Raw genomic sequence first — 20,531 nt, 5'->3', positions numbered from 1 at the left:
CTTTCCACTTCCATTTGAATGGGAAATGGCCCTTGCCCCAGGCAAAAATTCTGTCAAATATTCTTTCTGGAACAACGCTTCTATCAATGTACCAGAGACCTGCTTTGCAACAAGACGTTGAATGACTCCATTTCATGAGTGGCTTCAAACCATAAAACATCTGAAGCCTTGCCTACACAGAAGACTGGATGGAGTTCTGCCTCCATCTTTCTCTTCTGCCTCGCCAGGTCCTACCATCCTACTGAGTCATATAGGAGAATGACACACCTCTGGACTCTACTGTTCCCCATCCATCCAAACACCTCACCAAACTCGACCTCACAGGAGTTTAGCTGCTTCTCTTGATGAGTGAAAATGTCTTCTACAGACTTTATGAAACTGATGATCACTATCCTTTTTCAAATAAAGATAAGTACCTCGAGTGTTTATTACTAAAACCAAAACATACAAATGCCACAATAAAAAAACTCCTTTGACTGGATGAACTGAGATTTTTTTCCCACTCCATAGATATAGAGAACTATGAGATTCAATATGCTTCTGTTCTTGGCTTGGTTTCTAGAAGGTTAAGCTGGTAATTATTTTGCAATCATTATTCATGGCTGAAGTCTCTGATACAAACACATTCTTTCTTCCTTTTTGGCTATTGTTTTTATAACTTTTAAAAACTATATAAGAATCTATTTTCCTTATTATTTTTGTTTTAATATTGATGAAATGCATGCATTCATAAGAGAGAAATTTGATTCTTTCATCATCTGTGATTACCTGTAGAATAGAATAATTAATCATAAAATGTGTTCCTCATTATTCTGTTTTTTGGCTGCACCTTGCAAGATCTAGTTCCCCAACCAAGGACTAAAGTGGTGACCCCCACATTGGAAGCACAGAGTCTTAATCACAGGACCACCAGGGACGTCTCTGTTCCCCATTATTCTAAAACTAGGAAGTTGAATGGAGTAACCAACTAAATGCATACTGAACAGATCCCCCTCCTGTGTACTCCTAGGGGATTTTCAGCATCATTTATATGAATAGCTTTGAGAAAGAGGTACACAAACAGTGTGGTGTCACCCAAATACTGACAGCGACAAAGAACAAACCTGAAAATAACAGGACTTATCTTTTCAGCAGGGCTTCCCTGGCTTAGACATTAAAGAATCCACCAGCAATGCAGGAGACCTGGGTTTAACCCCTGGATCAGGAAGATCCTCTGGAGAAAGGAACAGCTGCCCACTCCAGTATTCTTCCTTAGGGAATTCCATGGACAGAAGAGCCTGGTGGGCTACAGTCCATGTGGTCACAAAGAGTCAGACATGACTGAACAACTAACACACATCTTTTCAATACATTTAACAACTGCAACTTACTAGAACATGTGAAATAATGTATTTTTCAAATATATCATTTCTGACATATATTTCCTGAAGTCTTCTTTCCTTTTCCTAATCTTTTCCTTTCCTTATCATTTCTGGTAGCTTTAGGAGAAGAAAAATTCTCTATTTTCCTTCTACATTAGTTCCAACATGATGAAATACTTTCAAGAATAGTATTAATAGAGTGGATACTCTGTGTTAGGAAGCATGGATAAACAAGACAGAAATGGTCCCTGTCCTCATGGTGCTCACATCCATCCTCCTTGGACTAAAATGCAAAGTGCAGCTGACCCACAGCCAGCTCCATTTGCCTTAAGGGCCAAACCTACTCTCAGGGGCCATAACTTTCAGTCACCTAATGTTAACGGTGAGAAATTCCACAGACCAGTCTGAAGGGTTTCAGGGGTCTGGTTAATTGCAGTATGAATGGAAGACAGGCTGCACTGCCCTCCCAACCTGAGAGCCCTGGTACTCACTTGTACATTCCAGGCGTTTCACGTCTTGTGACGTCTCTAAGAAATATCGCCGAAGAAAAAAGAAAATGATGCCAAGGGGAATCACAGGTATAGCAGTCCAAGGAACTGCAGCCACCATCACGCCCACCACACCAACCACAAGTAGAAATGCCTGAAATAGTGAAAATAGAGGCCTTTGTTTCAAGGATACTTTTCAAAGATAAACTTTATTGATTTGTTAGGATTAAACTCTTTTCCTTGAAAACAACTTGTTGAAATGGCAGGGAATGCTTTTCCTTCCAAAGAAATACAATTATAGGTGGTCCTCATGTTTACTGCATGCACCAAACACTCTGATAAGAACTTTCTAAGTATCAGCTCCTGTGATACACTCAGTAGCCCTTTGAGACAGGCATTACTATTTTTAACAGATGAGAATATTTGAAGTTCAGAGAGTAGGAGCTGCATCTCAAACTATCAGGAGTCAGCAGGTGTTACTAGAGAGATGAGTGAGCATGTATCACAGCAGAGGAATCCAGATGCCTCAGCTATACATGTAGGGATAAAGCAGTGGTTAGTTACAAATTCAGTGTAACATATCTAGTATCAGTATTATCTAATCTTACAAATGGAGACAGTGAGGCACAGGGAGAGGAAAAGCAACTTAATGGAGATTGCAAAGCCTCTCACAAAGCTGGGAAGCCCATGCTATGAGCCATTATGACATATTTAAGCTTACTTCCAACATACAGCCACATTTGTACCATTACACTAAGTATTTAAAGTACCCATTTTAAAGGTTAGTGATTATAACAACACCAGATTCCAGTTACAATGTGTGTACTGTATGTAAGGCCCTGTGCTGAGTTCCATGAACATTCTCTTAATCATCACATTATCCCTTGAGATGATTTGCTCTTGGGAAATGATCTTGGTCTAAAAAGACAGCAAGTAGAACAGAAAATGAAGTCATTGGTAGGTGCTGATTTAAGCATCCATCTTTATCAGGAAAAATATGATACACTGGTGGACAATATCAGGCAATAAGAATGCAATCAACATTTAGTGTCTGCCTGCTATGAAAGTCGGGTGTGGTGGTAGGGACTTGCAGATTCACCCAGTCTGGGCCAAGGCCTCTGAAGTTTATGATCTCTGGTGGACACAGAGTGTTGGGGAAACACAGGGAAGAATACCTGAATATTTTTAGATGATTCTAAGACTTATGACTGATTTTACAGGGTTGCTTAACAAACAGAAAGAATGGCATGAATGATTTGCAGGCAGTAATCACAGTTGATGGAAATTTTGACCAAAAGTGAGCTGGGATGAGAAGGTTGAGATGCCTGTCTGAGTTAATACTGGTTGTTCTTTACAGATAAGAACTATGAGGTTGGAGGGTAAGTGGTTGTCCTAAAGTTTCCCAGGAAGGTATTGCTCATCCTGGAGAAGGAGAGGAGCAGTTTGTGCTCAGGGAATCCCAGAGCCACAGCTACAGGTGGGAGGAGCAAATGACCAGAACTGTGACTCTGTGGCCAGGAGCCCTTGGGGAGCAAACTGCATGATCTGGATGGAGACCTATGTGCTTTTCCTGTTTCTCCCCGCCTCTGCCGTGGTATCAAAAGAAAACTCAGAGTGAAGATGATGGAATTCTGAAGGAATAAATTATCATAAGCGAGGAAAAATAGAGCTGTCTGACCTCCCTCCAATTAGACCTACAGAAAAAAATTTCTTACAGCCACTGTCTTGATTGTGCATCCCACTATGCTACAACCTTCATGTTCATGGGGAGCGGTCCTTCCAGTTCCTATGTCTAGCCTTTGGTCACTTGGCTTGCCATTGTTGTTTGTCAAAAAACAAACAAACAAAAAACCTACTAAAATATCAATTATAAAAAATTCAAATCACTGTTTTTTAGCCGACTTGCATCATTTGATGGATAACATTTATCCATTTTGTTAATCTGGCTCTCCCCAGGTGGCTTCCCTGGTAGAGCAGTCATTAAAGAATCTGATTGCTATGCAGGAGACCCAGGTTTGATCCCTGGGTCAGGAAGTTCCCCTGGAGAAGGAAATGGCAACCCACTCCAGTATTCTTGCCTGGAATATCCCATGGACAGAGGAACCTGGCAGGCTAGAGTCCATGGAGTCAAAAAGAGTCAGACAAGACTGAGCGACTAAACCACTCCAGGTGAGGGCCTTTTATGACTAATGCAGCCCAGCAGGTAATCCAGGAAGCAGAGGTAAGATCAAAATGAAGGGCTCCGTGGAAGCTGGGACAATACTTTTTCATTAGGTATCCACTGAAGACCCATTACTAATGCTCTCAGAATCTCTGGAATTAGGTTTGGTCTTTCAGATTTCATGGCCCTAAATTCTAAAGCAATTCAAAAAGGATGTCTCTAAAGGTTTTATTACACACACACACACACACACACACACATACACACACACACACACACACACACACACACAGCATATTGGTTTCCCTAGTGGCTCAGATGGTAAAGAACCTGACTATAATGCAGGAGACCCAGGTTTGATCCCTGGGTATGGAAGATTCCCTGAAGAAGGGACTGGCAATCCACTCCAGTATTGTTGCCTGGAGAATTCCATGGACAGAGGAGCCTGGCAGGCTATAGTCCATGGTAAAAGAGTTGGACGTGACTGAGCACTTTTACTTTTATATGTATATACATTTGTGAATCTTTTATTGCCAGCCATCTCATCTCAAACCCTTAATAGAATTTTATAAAAGATGAAAATAGTATCTAAAATAAAGTCAACATCTGAAGAAGGAAACACAAGATCCTAGTGTACAACAAACACACAATAAATCCCTTCCTTGAAGCTGACCTCATTTCTTTCTTCTACATTCCCAGGAATTCCTAAAAGCCCAATTCAAGCTACACACACTATTCCCCCATCTGGTTGGATTCCAGGCCCATCTGATGGACCACATCACCATGGCAGGTGCTTTGGCACCTCTGTCACACTACAGCACAGAGACAAGGATGGAAATATAGAAAGAAGCATATTGACCCAAAGCAAGTGACCCAAGTCCTGATACCACCCAAACAAGGAGAATCATTACTTTTATGTATTTTTATATATTTCCCATTTGGAGCATACCATTTGGGAAATTCTATCCAAAGTCTATGAATCCACATGGACAAATAAAAAACAAATTCTTAGATGAAATCTTCCACTTGAGAGAAAATGGTGATTTTTCACAATTCAGAAAAATTCTTCAGTTTGCAGAGAATGACAATCTATACCTGAAGGAGAAATTCCATTAGCCCAATATCGTGCTGAGATAGGCCTGCAACGTGGAAGACCTGGTTTTAATCCCTGGGTTGGGAAGATTCCCCTGGAGGAGGGCATGGCAACCCTCTCCAGTATTCTTGCCTGAAGAATCTCCATGGACAGAGGAGCCTGGAGGGCTACAGTCCATGAGGTTGTAAAGAGTCAGACACAGCTGAGTGACTAAGTAAGTACACAAGCTTAACACTAACCGAGGGTCAGTGCTAAGTCTTCATGTAAGCAGATACAGTAGCTTGCACGTCTCAGGAAGTTTAGAATCAGCTCTGATTCTCAAATCCCTCCCTCATCACCTCTGTCTCCTTTGATATAATCCAACTCATTTAGGTCTGATAAATCAGGACACTATAAAACATTGGTGAGTCTTAGCTATATGGTGAGATCTATACAAACCCTGGACTTCCCTGTTGACTCAGATGGTGAAGAATCTGCCTGTAGTACAGGAAGACTAGGGTTTGATCCCTCGGTTGGGAAGATCCCCTGGAAAAGAGAATGGCACCCCACTCCATTATTGTTGCCTGGAGAATTCCATGGACAGAGGAGGCTGGCAGTCCACAGTCCACAAGACTGCAAAGATTCGGACACAACTGAGCAACTAACATGCACACACACACACACGTACAAACCCTAAGACTAAGCTTTTCTAAACCTGTCCTTTCTTTGGGATACATTCATCACACTCTTCATCCCTCATTTGGCTGCCTTGGATCTTTTCAAAACCATGTAAGCTCTAGGACCTGGGTATCCTTCAATTTGCTCCCAACTAAGAATCATGGCTAACTCCACTGAAGAGTGAATGGTGGGGTTTGGTTCACAGTTTGTTAACCAGCACAACAGGAAGCTTTAGGGAAACATGGTGTATTTCTTCTTTCATGTTTAGTGTATCTCATTAAGTAATAGCTTCCTTTCTACTTTTGTCAGGGTTCAAGTTTTTTACAAAGCTTAAGTCTGGAGTCCATTTCTTTGCTAAGTTAACAAGGTACATCTTAAAAAGAGGAGCACTATAAAAGTATATCACAGGGAAATCTACTCAATATCCCATGGTAACCTATATGAGAAAAGAATCTAAAAAAGAATGAATATATGTATATGTATAACTGAACCAGTTCGCTGCACATTTATAATACTGTGAAATAAACACAGTATTATAAATCAACTATATTCCAATAAAATTTTAAAAAAAATTAAAAGCTAAAAGTCAAGGCTTTTGAGCTCTATCTTATAAATTTAAAAAAACAGCATATTAAAGTTTGTAGAAGAATGAAAATAAGAAAAAAAATAGACTCTTGAGAGTTCCTGAGGCAGCAAGTAGCAAAAACCAGTCAATCCTAAAGGAAATCAACAGTGATTATACATTGGAAAGACTGGATGCCAAAGCCGAAGCTCCAATACTTTGGCTCCTTGATTCAAAGAGATGATTCATTGGAAAAGAGCCTGATGCTGGGAAAGATTGATGGCAGGAGGAGAAGGGAGTGACTGAGGATGAGATGGTTCGACAGCATCATCAACTGAAGGGACGTGAGTTTGAGCAAACTCTGGGAGATAGTGAAGGACAGGCAAAGCTGGCGTGCTGCAGTCCATGAGGTCGCAAAAGTCAGAAACAGCTGAGCAACTAAATGACAGAAGACCCAAATGAAAAGAAAACTAACTTCTAAGCAGGAAAATCAACAAACTCAAAGTTGGTTCTTTGAAATCACCACAAAATGCAAAAGAAAAGAAAAGAAAGGGGGAAATTGCTATTAATATGAATTAAAAGAGGATAATACAAGACATTGGGCTTCCCTGTGGCTCAGACGGTAAAGAATCTGCTTGTAACATGGGAGACCCAGGTTTGATCCCTGGGTTGAGAGGATCCCCTTGAAGAGGAAATGGCAACCAACCTACTCAAGTATTCTTGCCTGGAGAATCCCATGGACAGAGGAGCCTGACAGGCTACAGCCTACGGGGTTGGAAAGAGTCAAACATGACTGAGCAACTAACACTTTAGCTTTCACTTAAATACAAAAGATACCATGACCATTACAAAGAGAATATAATAAACATTGTGCAGATGAACTTTTAAATTTTAATGTAAAGGACTAATGTCTTTAAAATGACATAAAAGACTAACCTAATGACATAGAAAATCTGAATAATTGCATATTTATTTAAGAATTCGAATCCTTTATTTTCTCAGTTCTGTTCTGTCACTCAGTCATATCCAACTCTTTGCAACCCCATGGAGTGCAGCATACAGACTTCCCTGTCCATCACCAACTCCCAGAGCTTACTCAAACTCATGTCCATTGAGTCAGTGATGCCATCCAATCATTTCATCCTTTGTCGTCCCCTTTTCCTCTCACCTTCAATCTTTCCCAGCATCAGGGTCTTTTCCAGTGAGTCACTTCTTCACATCAAATGGCCAAAGTATTGGAGTTTCAGCTTCAGCATCAGTCCTTCCAAAGAACACTCAGAATCGATCTCCTTTAGGATGGACTGGTTGGATCTTCCTGAAGTCCAAGGGAGTCTCGAGAGTCTTCTCCAACACCACACTTCAAAAGCATTAATTCTTTGGCACTCAGTTTTCTTTATAGTCCAACTCACATCCATAACATGACTACTGGAAAAACAGCCTTGACTAGAAGGACCTTTGTTGCAAAGGGATGTCTCTGCTTTTTAATATGCTGTCTAGATTGGTCATAGCTTTTCCTCCAAGGAGCAAGTGTCTTTTAATTCCATGGCTGCAGTCACCATCTGCAGTGACTTTGGAGCCCCCCCCACCCCCGCCCAAATAAAATCTGCCACTGTTTGCATTGTTTCCCCATCTATATGCCATGAAGGGATGGGACCAGATGCCATGATCTTAGTTTTCTGAATGTTGAGTTTTAAGCCAACTTTTTCACTCACCTCTTTCACTTTCATCAAGAGGCTCTTTAGTTCTTCACTTTCTGCCATAAGGGTTGGGCCATCTGCATATCAGAAGTTATTGATATTTCTCCTGGCAATCATGATTCCAGCTTGTGCTTCATCCAGTCCAGCATATCACATGTTATACTCATCATATAAGTTAAATAATCAGTGTGACAATATACAACCTTGATGTACTCCTTTCCCTATTTGGAACCAGTCTGCTGTTCCATGTCCAGTTCTAACTTGCTTCTTGAACTGCATACAGATTTCTCAGGAGGCAGGTAAGGTGGTCTGGTATTTCCATCTCTTTCCGAATTTTCCACAGTTTGTGGTGATCCACACAGTAAAAGGCTTTGGTGTTGTCAGTAAAGCAGATGTTTTTCTGGAACTCTCTTGCTTTTTCTGTGATACAACAGATGTTGGCAATTTAATCTGTAGTTCCTCTGCCTTTTCTAAAACCAGCTTGAACATCTGGAAGTTCACAGTTCACACACTATTGAAGCCTGGCTTGGAGCATTACTTTGCTAGCATGTGAGAAGAGTGCAATTGTGCGGTAGTTTGAACATTCCCTGACATTGCCTTTCTTTGGGATTGGAATGAAAACTGACCTTTTCCTATGGCCACTGCTTCACTTTCTAAATCTGCTGGCATAGTGAGTGCAGCACTTTCACAGCATCATCTAGGATTTGAAATAGCTCAACTGGAATTCGATCACCTCCACTAGCTTTGTTTGTAGTGAAGATTCCTAAGGACCACTTGACTTCACATTCCAGGATGTCTGGCTCTAAGTGAGTGATCACACCAGTTTTTAACTGGGTCATGAAGACCTTTTTTGTATAGTTCTTCCGTGTATGCTTCCACTTCTTTTTAATATCTTCTGCTTCTGTTAGGTCCATACCATTTCTGTCCTTTATTGTACCCATCTTTTGCATGGTATCACTAATTTTCTTCAAGAGATCTCTAGTTTTTACCATTCTATTACCTTCCTCTATTTCTTTACATTGATCACTGAGCGAGGCTTTCTTATCTCTCCTTGCTATCCTTTTGAACTCTGCATTCAAATGGATATTATATTTCCTTTTTTTCCTTTGCCTTTAGCTTCTCTTCTTTTCTCAACTATTTGTAAGACCTCCTCAGACAACCAGTTTGCCTTTTTTCATTTCTTTTTCTTGAGGATGTTCTTGATCAGTGCCTCCTGTACAATGTCATGAACGTCTGTCCTTACTTCTTGGCACTGTATCAGATCTAATCTTTTGAATCTATTTGTCACTTTCACTGTATAATCGTAAAGGATTTGATTTAGGTCATACCTGAATGGTCTAGTGGTTTTCCCTACTTTCTTCAATTTAAATCTGAATTTGGCAATAACGAGTTCATGATCTGAGCCACAGTCAGCTCCCCGTCTTGGTTTTGCTGATTGTATAGAACTTCTCCATCTTTGGCTGAAAAGCATATAATCAATCTGATTTCAGTATTGACCATCTGGTGATATCCATGTATACGGTCTTCTCTTGTGTTGTATTGTTTTACTTTATTGTTTTGGCCATACCATGCAGCTTATGGGATCTTAGTTTTCCTACGAGCAATTGAACCCAGGCACACAACAGTGAAAGCATCAAGTCCTGACCACTGGACCACCAAAGAGTTTCCTAAATACATAATTTTTAAATTTTCCACAGGAAAGACTTTAAGTCTAGAGGGCTTCACAAAAATATTTTGTAGAAAAGTTTTACAAAAATTTTCTAGGGTACACGAGTCCAGCATTATCATGATATAAAAACCAGATTAAGACATTAAATCTTAACTGTCTTGGGATATTAAACAACATACCAATAAACTGAATCTAGCAATATAAAAAAGATAATACTCCACAATCTAACTTGACTGGGCAAGTCCAAAATGCTCAGGGTTGGCTGTTACAAAGGACAGACTGGAACCCTTGGGCAGGAGCTGATGCTGTTCTCCACAAGCAGAATTTCTTTTTACTTCAGGGAAGGCTTAGTTCTTAAAGCTTTACAACTGACTGAACTGTGCCCACTGGACTATGTAGGATAATTGTCCCTACTTAAAATCAACTGATAATGGACTTCAATCACATCTACAAAATACCTACAGAGCAACACACAGATCACTTTTTGATTGAATAACTAAGGAATGTAGTCTGATCAAGCTGACACATTAAACTGACCATTAAAAATGGAAATATTTCCCATGTATCTTCTTGAGGCTACATAATTCTGATAAAAAAAGCTGACAAAATACTTTAAAAAGCTAATTCTAGACCAATATCCTTCATGAACAACAGATACAAAAATTCTTGACAAACTACATACAGCAATACACAGAAACAATGCTACATTACAACCAAGTAAACTCTATTCCAGGAATGTTAAGTTCAACTTTTTCAATCTGACAACAGATGCCTACCTACAAATTGGAATTAATATTATTTGTAATGAAAAATATATTGAAAGATTTTGCCCTAAGAGTACAAGATTAACTGATCTAACCAACTCTCTTCAACACTAACTGGAAACTCCAGCCACAAGTCAAGAAAAGGAAATAAAAGTCATAAATATTGGAAATTAAGATACAAAACTGTCATTATTACAGCTGACATGACTGTATATGGACAAAATCCTATAGAACTAAAAAAGAAACACACACACACACACACACACACACACACACACACACAAACTACTGCCATCAACTCCAGGCAATGCAAAGTTAATTCACACATAAATCAACTATATCTCTGTAGACTAGCAACCAGCAAGTTTATAATGGTATCAGAAACAAGCCTTCTCTAGTGGTCCTAGTGGTTAAGAATCCATCTGCCAATGCAGAAAACACAGGTTCGATCCCTGGGAAGAATCCACATTGCAGAGCAGCCAAGCCCATGTGCCACAACTACTGAAACCCATGCACCCTACAGCCCATGTTTTGCAACAGGAAAAGCCACCAGAATGAGAAGCCCACCCACAGCAACTAGTCACCCACTCTCCCCACAACTAAAGAAAGCCCACACGTAGCAAAGAAGGCACTGCTGCTGTTACTGCTAAGTCTCTTCAGTCGTGTCCGACTCTGTGCGACCCCATAGATGGCAGCCCACCAGGTTCTCCCGTCCCTGAGATTTTCCAGGCAAGAACACTGGAGTGGGTTGCCATTTCCTTCTCCAATGCAGGAAAGTGAAAAGTGAAAGTGAAGTCGCTCAGCCGTGTCTGACTCTCAGCGACCGCATGGACTGCAGCCCACCAGGCTCCTCCATCCATGGGATTTTCCAGGCAAGAGTACTGGAGTGGGGTGCCATTGCCCTCTCCAAAAGAAGGCACAGTGCATCCTAAAATAAATGAATAATTTTAAAAAAACAATACAATGATACCATGAATAAATTTAACCAGAGAAGTGTAAGATGTCTATACTAAAAATTACAAAATATTTCTAAAATCAAAAAAGACCTAAATAAGCAGAGAGAGATACATATTCATAATTGCAGATCCAATATTGTTAAGACTCAGACTTCTCAAATAACCTATAGCTAAAAGGAAATATTGATAATATTTTCAGCAGGCTTTTATTTAAAAGCAAATTGGAAGGCTTCTAAAATTTATACATAAAAGTAAAGAATCCAGAATGACCAAAGCAACCTTGACAAAGAAGTACAAAGTCAGACAATTTTAACTGTGGGTTTCATCTCTTATTAAAATGTACAGTAATTAAAAATGCAGTTTTGGTATAAGGATCTAAATATTGGCATAAACTAAAACTTTTGAGGAACAATATAAACTATACAGATGCAGATTTCCTTAATTCAATGCATAAAAGTCTTTAACAAATGTGTCCAGAATAATTGGAAAAAATAAACTTCAGCCACTAATTACTCTTTCACATACAAAAAATAGTGCAAGTTGCACCAATATCTAAAAAGGTAGAACATAGAAAAGTATCTTCACACTCCTAAGGATGTGCAAAGGTTTCTTAGGATACAAAAACAACAACTACAAAAGAAAAGAAAAAAATGGTAAACATTAGATATCACCAAAATTAAACCTTGATCTCTACTAAGGATATAAATGGCAAGCCACTGACTGGAAGAAAATATCCACAAAGCACTAATATTACATATATATTAAATATAAACATCCCTAAGGGGGATTTGAGGAAGGGGTTGGGGAAGAGATCAACATCCACAGAGATTTCAAAATGACAAGTCATTGTTCAGTGGGAGAGGCTGGGATACTCTCTACACACTTTCCCTGACATCTCCACACAATGAAATACAAGCGTCAGTGGTGCTGAGACAAGTCAACGCTGCAAAAGCAAGTGACCCATCATGACCTATTACACTGGATCACAATAAACTGTGGAAAAATCTGAAAGAGATGGGAATACAGACCACCTGACCTGCCTCTTGAGAAATCTGTATGCAGGTCAGGAAGCAACAGTTAGAACTGGACATGGAACAACAGACTGGTTCCAAGTAGGAAAAGGAGTACGTCAAGGCTGTATATTGTCACCCTGCTTATTTAATTTATAGGCAGAGTACGCTGGACTGGAAGAAACACAAGTTGGAATCAAGATTGCTGGGAGAAATATCAATAACCTCAGATATGCAGATGATACCACCCTTATGGCAGAAAGTGAAGAGAAGCTAAAAGCCTCTTGATGAAAGTAAAAGAGGAGAGTGAAAAAGTTGGCTTAAAGCTCAACATTCAGAAAATGAAGATCATGGCATCCAGTCCCATCACTTCATGGGAAATAGATGGGGAAACAGTGGAAACAGTGTCAGATTTTATTTTTTGGGGCTCCCAAATCACTGCAGATGGTGACTGCAGCCATGAAATTAAAAGACGCTTACTCCTTGGAAGAACAGTTATGACCCACCTAGATAGTATATTCAAAAGCAGAGACATTACTTTGCCGACTAAGGTCCGTCTAGTCAAGGCTATGGTTTTTCCTGTGGTCATGTATGGATGTGAGAGTTGGACTGTGAAGAAGGCTGAGTGTCAAAGAATTGATGCTTTTGAACGGTGGTGTTGGAGAAGACTCTTAAGAGTCCTTTGGACTGCAAGGAGATCCAACCAGTCCATTCTGAAGGAGATCAGCCCTGGGATTTCTTTGGAAGAAATTAAGCTAAAGCTGAAACTCCAGTACTTTGGCCACCTCACGTGAAGAGTTGACTCATTGGAAAAGACTCTGATGCTGGGAGGGATTGCGGTCAGGAGGAGAAGGGGACGACCCAGGATGAGATGGCTGGATGGCATCACTGACTCAGTGGGTGTGAGTCTGAGTGAACTCCGGGAGATGGTGATGGACAGGGAGGCCTGGTGTGCTGCGATTCATGGGGTCCCAAAGAGTCAGACAGGACTGAGCAACTAAACTGAACTGAACTGAGTCTTAGGCTTTGTTCTCAATATCCAGATGCACCGGCCTGTTCTTTTGCCCTCCCCTCTCTGGAAAAAAAACTGCTGTCAGTGAGTTCTATGTGTGCTGAGGAGGTAAGGACACAGACCCTGGTGGTCTCACCACTGGTTGCTCAAGAAGCTTCAGAATAAGCCCTTTGTGTCCACGGAAGGACGTGAAGAATCAGTTGAGCTCTGCCAAGCTGCTGATTTTTTTTTTTCCCTGAATGAGGGGTGTGTGGGAAATAAGCATTTTACAACTTAGTTTTCCTCGATAAATTACAGTACTTTGTTGAGAGCAGGTGTGTGCAAGTTCACACACTCAGAACAGTCCCAAACTTTTTTTTGAAAACTAAAATGCCTAGGTTTAGGCATTTTAACTTCCACATCTCACCTTCAATTTCACTTGTTTAGCAATAGGAAGACTCCTTGGAGATGAGGATTTCAATGACAAGAATTGTAGATAATTGAGATCCTTATTCAGTGCTATTTAGGACATTAGCAAATTGTATGAAAATTACATTGCTCTGAAATAGTTAATGCTCAGTGGTCTGTCTTGAAAACAACTGATTTTTATCTGTGAGTCTACTGAAGAAAGTGTCCATTAAAATCTTTAAGGATTACAAACCTAGAATCTGTGTGATATAAAGTCATGAGATGATATTTATGGGCCTGGAAACTGCCTCTGAAATTAACTATAATGCAGCATAATTCCATTTTACCAAAGGCAAAAGGAGATGAGGGCAGCAGAGAATGAGATGGCTGATCATATCACTGATTCAATGGACATGAATTTATTTGGGCAAACTCCGGGAGATAGCAAGGGACAGGAAGGTCTGGTGTGCTGCAGTCTATGGGGTCAGACATGACTTCACGACTGAACAACAAATGCCACTGTCATCAGACTATTTCTCTCACCTAAAACACACATGGTATTTTTTAAATTAGGTATCCATTACTTAGTGTTCAACATGCATTTAGATGTTATGCAAATAATAATATTAAAATGTCTTCATTTTTATCTGCCCAGCAAACCTTAGGAAGCTGGTATTATTTTCTCCATTTTACAGAAAGGAGAGTGTGGCTTTGTGGGGCAGAGATGGTAAGAGAGAGAGCTGGGATGAGGGCTTGGAAAGGGAGACTGCGGGGCTCTACACTGCTACAATTTAAAGCTGTTGACATCATGAATGATTATCAGGTGCAATCACACCACATAAGTTGATTTTTTATGCTGCTTTCCTTCATCCTTTGAAATAGTGAACAGCTCCAGTTTTCCCAACTCTAATGTGACTGAATAGGCAACCTATCTGGTAGCTGTCAGTGTAGAGGATGGTGCACAAACTCATGATCGCCCTCTGCTGGGAGGCGGTCTCTGAGTCACATCGTCTTAGTGGACGGATTGCCCTGCAGTGTGGACCACTACACAGAATCCAGGCTTTTCATTAGCCACACTTGGTATCACTGTTACAAAATATTAAATAAATTATCTGAGATTCCATTTATGAAATGAGAAGGAATTAGATGAGGAAAAGAAGTAATACATACTTTAGAAGTACATACATACATGAAGTAATAAAAATAAAAATGATCAAGAATTTTCCAAGGTTTATCAAATACACCAAGGATGAGTAGAACCATCAAAAATGAGTTTGAACACAGTAGGCTCTAAAGAAAAGTGAACAACACCATTCCAAGCCTTTCCCTTTCCCCTTCTCAGCTGGTGACAGACAGAAAGACTGGGTCCAACACAGGAACTCTGCTTCTACCAGCTCCTCATGCCCCATCATCCACAGCAGCCTTTTCCTCTCATCTGGGATCAAAGGTCACCTCCTAGAAATTCCGGCTACCCCTGGACTAGGTTCCCTAACTGCCTCCAGCCCCCACATATAGTTTGCCTTCCAAGACTTCCTCCACAGAGCTCCCACAATTAGGATTCCAAAGCCGTCAAGGGGTGAGTCTCTGAATATCTTCCTTCCCCAGGGCACTGGAGGAGACCCATAAGGACAGGGCTTCGTGCCTGACTCACCCCTGTACCTCAGGGCCTCAACTCTCATCCCTGTTTTTTGAAGAGAACGAGGGAAGAGAGGGGAAAAACCACCCACCATCACTCATAATCGCCTCCCGGAAACTAAAATCTCAAACAACCAGCAACACCTCCTCAGACCCTACATCCAGATGGGCCTCTCTTCTGATTCATTCAAACTCCTTCCAGGAGTAGCCTGTCTTCACCTCAACTCCTTCCACACCTCCTGGATTTGCAGCCCTTTGCTCTCTAACACCTCCCATCTGAAACCTGCTCCTCAGGTCACCAGACACCTTCTGATTCCAAATCAATCAACAAGTTTCCATGGACTCACCTCATTTGCACTAAACAGAACTGTCTTCCTCAGGTCTCCACTGGATCTCCTCCTCTCATCCTTGCTGTTCATTATGTGTCTTCTGTACTTCCCTTCTTTCTCTGCTTCTCTCTGAATATCAAGGTTTCCCTAAGCTTCTGATCTTGGCTCCTAAAATGCTTCCCTCTCTCTTGGCAATATTATCCATCTTCGGAGATTTAACTACTTGCTCAGTGAAGAATACATAAGCTCCATGCTCATCCCAGATTTCTCTATTAAAGAGCAGACTCTTACTTCTAACGAACTCCAGGATGCCTCCACCAAACTTCAAGATAATTGAACTACAAGTGGTAGAGAAGGAATGGAAATCACCTAGACTAAAATTTTCTCTCCTCTTTAATGAGAATATTTCCTACTGAAATCAGATAGCATCTACCCCTGTCCCTCCATATGCCATGCAAAAATATGTGACAAATTTTGATTATGAGGACTAACAAACCATATGCTAAGCACACAGTGGAAAGCCAACCTTGGCCTAGCTTACTGTAGCAAAGAAACAGAACCTTTCACAAAATCCTTTCAAAGTAATTCACAATCACTGTCAAACATGACATTGTTTTCACGGAAAAATTGTTTCTGGGGATAAATTATGTAGCTAAGCCCAGCAGGGCACATTTATAAAACAAGTTTGCAGAAGAGAAGAAAACAATCAGACATCTTCACAGGAAAAGTCCTCTGCCTCCGAGTCTCAGCTTAGTTCTCACTGGTAACAGTGGAAGCCTTGCCCACTGGCTGCACTGCCTGTAGGACCATGTTGCACTGTTCATTGCTGCATTTCTGTGTGCAGCTTTGGACACACATATTTCATTTCCAAAATTAACACTTGGAAAGAAAACGTAAATTCCCCACAGGCTTAATCACTGATAAGTAGACAGAATAACAGAAAAAAAAAAAAACACTCCATAAGAGCAACAATACTGAATGTGATGATGAGAGCTGACATGACCTAACATCATTCCTTAGACTCTCAAGTTCACAGACAAACAGGCTGTGTAGAAGGTATTCCTGTAAGTCTTTCTCTTTCTTTTTTAAGATACCTTAAGACAGAGCAATCAGCTTGTGAAAAGCAAAACTGCCTACAAAACCAAAAAACATTTTCTGAGATGACTTTGATCCCATAATCAAATTACTGGCTTAAAGCCTTTGTATATTCAATAAGAACTCTCTACTGTCCTTTTTGGACTTCCCAGGTGGCTCAGTGGGAAGAATCTACCTGCAATGAAGGAAGTGCCAGAGACACAAGCTTGATCTCTGGGTCAGGAATATCCCCTGGACAAGGAAATGGCAACCCAATCCAGTATTCTTATCTGAGAAATCCTATGGATGGAGGAGCCTGGCAAGCTGCAGTCTATGCAGTCCCAAAAGAGCCGTACACAACTTCGTGACTAAAGAACAACACTGTCCTTGTTAAAGTTCTTACCTTATTTTTACCCAATCTTTGCTTTGTAAGTAACCACACATGGCTTTATCCAAATTAAATGTTGCAGTACATATTTGTCCTCTGTGGGAAGACAATGCATAGTGCTTGTGCTCAGTTGTGTATGACTCTTGCAGCCCCCTGGACTGTAGCCCGCCAGGCTCCTCTATCTGTGGAATTTTCTAAGCAAGAATACTGAAGTGGATCCCATTCCCCTCTCCAGGACACCTTCTAACCCAGGGATCAAATCCATATCTCTTGCATCTCCTGCAATGGCAGGTGAATTCTTTACCACTAAGCCAGCTGGGAGGCCCAATACAAAGCATAATTTAGTTAATCTATGCTATCTTTCCATGAGAGGTGAATATTTCTATATTATGAAATGCACTCACAGTAAAGGTAACCATGCCAGACACCTGGAAGGCAGAGGGAGAACCGCTTACCCAGCATGCTGCTACTTCAGACCAACCTTGACATGTAGAAGTGTAGCCACTCCTGTCCCAGGTGTTTCTCATGTTAGCTCAGCTTTCCCATCACAACTGCACCTTTCTCTCACAAACATGAACATTACTGAAGATAACAAGATGCATTGCCAGGCTGAAAGACCATCTGTAGCCCCTGTGAGAAGGCCTTGAGAAACAGGCACTCTGCCATTCCCTGTGAAAACTCTGACAGGACTGTTGTTACCTGGATGAAATCTTGAAATGTCAGAGGCAGCAAGTCATCCATATGCCCAATGTCTTTGGAGAAACGATTTAAAATTCTTCCTGCAAGAACAGGATATGAGAAATAGCTCATTTCCTCAGATAGAAGCTTTAAGAGAAACAATTCAATGTAATTCACCACATTAACAAATTGAAAATAAAAACCATATGATTATCTCAATAGATGCAGAGAAGGCCTTTGACAAAATTCAACATCTATTTATGATAAAAACTCTCCAGAAAGCAGGAATAGAAGGAACATACCTCAACATAATAAAAGCTATATATGACAAACCCACAGCAAACATTATCCTCAATGGTGAAAAATTGAAAGCATTTCCCCTAAAGTCAGGAACAAGACAAGGGTGTCCACTTTCACCACTACTATTCAACATAGTGCTGGAAGTTTTGGCCACAGCAATCAGAGCAGAAAAACTCTCACTGTTAGCAGATGACATGATCCTCTACATGGAAAACCCTAAAGACTCCACCAGAAAATTACTAGAGCTCATCAATGAATATAGTAAAGTTGCAGGATATAAAATCAACACACAGAAATCCCTTGCATTCCTATGCACGAATAATGAGAAAGTAGAAAAAGAAATTAAGGAAACAATTCCATTCACCATTGCAACGAAGAGAATAAAATACTTAGGAATATATCTACCTAAAGAAACTGAAGAGCTATATATAGAAAACTATAAAACACTGATGAAAGAAATCAAAGAGGACACTAATAGATGGAGAAATATACCATGTTCGTGGATCGGAAGAATCAATATAGTGAAAATGACTATACTACCCAAAGCAATTTACAAATTCAATGCAATCCCTATCAAGCTACCAGCCACATTTTTCACAGAACTAGAACAAATAATTTCAAGATTTGTATGGAAATACAAAAAACCTCGAATAGCCAAAGCAATCTTGAGAAAGAAGAATGGAACTGGAGGAATCAACTTGCCTGACTTCAGGCTCTACTACAAAGCCACAGTCATCAAGACAGTATGGTACTGGCACAAAGACAGACATATAGATCAATGGAACAAAATAGAAAGCCCAGAGATAAATCCACACACATATGGACACATTATCTTTGACAAAGGAGGCAAGAATATACAATGGAGTAAAGACAATCTCTTTAACAAGTGGTGCTGGGAAAACTGGTCAACCACTTGTAAAAGAATGAAACTAGATCACTTTCTAATACCGCACACAAAAATAAACTCAAAATGGATTAAAGATCTAAATGTAAGATCAGAAACTATAAAACTCCTAGAGGAGAACATAGGCAAAACACTCTCAGACATAAATCACAGCAGGATCCTCTATGATCCACCTCCCAGAATTCTGGAAATAAAAGCAAAAATAAACAAATGGGATCTAATTAAAATTAAAAGCTTCTGAACAACAAAGGAAAATATAAACAAGGTGAAAAGACAGCCTTCTGAATGGGAGAAAATAATAGCAAATGAAGCAACTGACAAACAACTAGTCTCAAAAATATACAAGCAACTTATGCAGCTCAATTCCAGAAAAATAAATGACCCATTCAAAAAATGGGCCAAAGAACTAAGTAGACATTTCTCCAGAGAAGACATACGGATGGCTAACAAACACATGAAAAGATGCTCAACATCACTCATTATTAGAGAAATGCAAATCAAAACCACAATGAGGTACCACTTCACACCAGTCAGAATGGCTGTGATCCAAAAATCTGCAAGCAATAAATGCTGGAGAGGGTGTGGAGAAAAGGGAACCCTCCTACACTGTTGGTGGGAATGCAAACTAGTACAGCCACTATGAAAAACAGTGTGGAGATTCCTTAAAAAATTGCAAATAGAACTACCTTATGACCCAGCAATCCCACTTCTGGGCATACACACCAAGGAAACCAGAATGGAAAGAGACACATGCACCCCAATGTTCATCACAGCACTGTTTATAATAGCCAGGACATGGAAACAACCTAGATGTCCATCAGCAGATGAATGGATAAGAAAGCTGTGGTACATATACACAATGGAGTACTACTCAGCCATTAAAAAGAATTCATTTGAATCAGTTCTGATGAGATGGATGAAACTGGAGCCAATTATACAGAGTGAAGTAAGCCAGAAAGTAAAACACCAATACAGTATACTAACACATATATATGGAATTTAGGAAGATGGCAAGGACGACCCTGTATGCAAGACAGGAAAAAAGACACAGATGTGTATAACGGACTTTTGGACTCAGAGGGAGAGGGAGAGGGTGGGATGATTTGGGAGAATGGCATTCTAACATGTATACTATCATGTAAGAATTGAATCGCCAGTCTATGTCTGACGCAGGATACAGCATGCTTGGGGCTGGTGCATGGGGATGACCCAGAGAGATGTTATGGGGAGGGAGGTGGGAGGGGGGTTCATGTTTGGGAATGCATGTAAGAATTAAAGATTTTAAAATTTAAAAAATAAAAAACTAAAAATTTAAAAAAAAAAAATAAAAAAAAAAATAAAAAACCAAAAAAAAAAAAAAAGCTTTTCACAATAAGAAAGTAAACTGTCATGACTTTTGAGACGGA

The 20,531-nt window shown here is 40.2% G+C and overlaps 1 protein-coding gene across 29 annotated transcripts in view; it reads right to left on the bottom strand.

Moving 5' to 3' along the window:
* The window catches only part of LOC105614203 (ATP-binding cassette sub-family C member 4-like), a 264,375-nt gene that overhangs the window by 169,797 nt on the left and 74,047 nt on the right, over positions 1-20,531 (bottom strand). For 28 of the 29 annotated variants that reach the window (XR_009595281.1, XR_009595282.1, XM_060394611.1 and 25 more), the window contains 2 exons: positions 17,943-18,022; positions 1,853-2,003 (listed from right to left, as the gene is read on the bottom strand). Coding sequence is in view for 26 of the 29 variants with exons in the window: in XM_060394611.1 (XP_060250594.1) it covers positions 1,853-2,003; positions 17,943-18,022 (231 nt within the window). In the remaining 3 variants the exon portion in view is untranslated. The remainder of the gene's footprint in view (positions 1-1,852; positions 2,004-17,942; positions 18,023-20,531) is intronic. The other variant, XR_009595283.1, reaches the window with a different exon arrangement.

This window comes from Ovis aries, chromosome 10, assembly GCF_016772045.2.
Source record: "Ovis aries strain OAR_USU_Benz2616 breed Rambouillet chromosome 10, ARS-UI_Ramb_v3.0, whole genome shotgun sequence".
NCBI lineage: Eukaryota > Metazoa > Chordata > Mammalia > Artiodactyla > Bovidae > Ovis > Ovis aries.
This window is presented reverse-complemented; position numbering and strand designations above follow the sequence as displayed.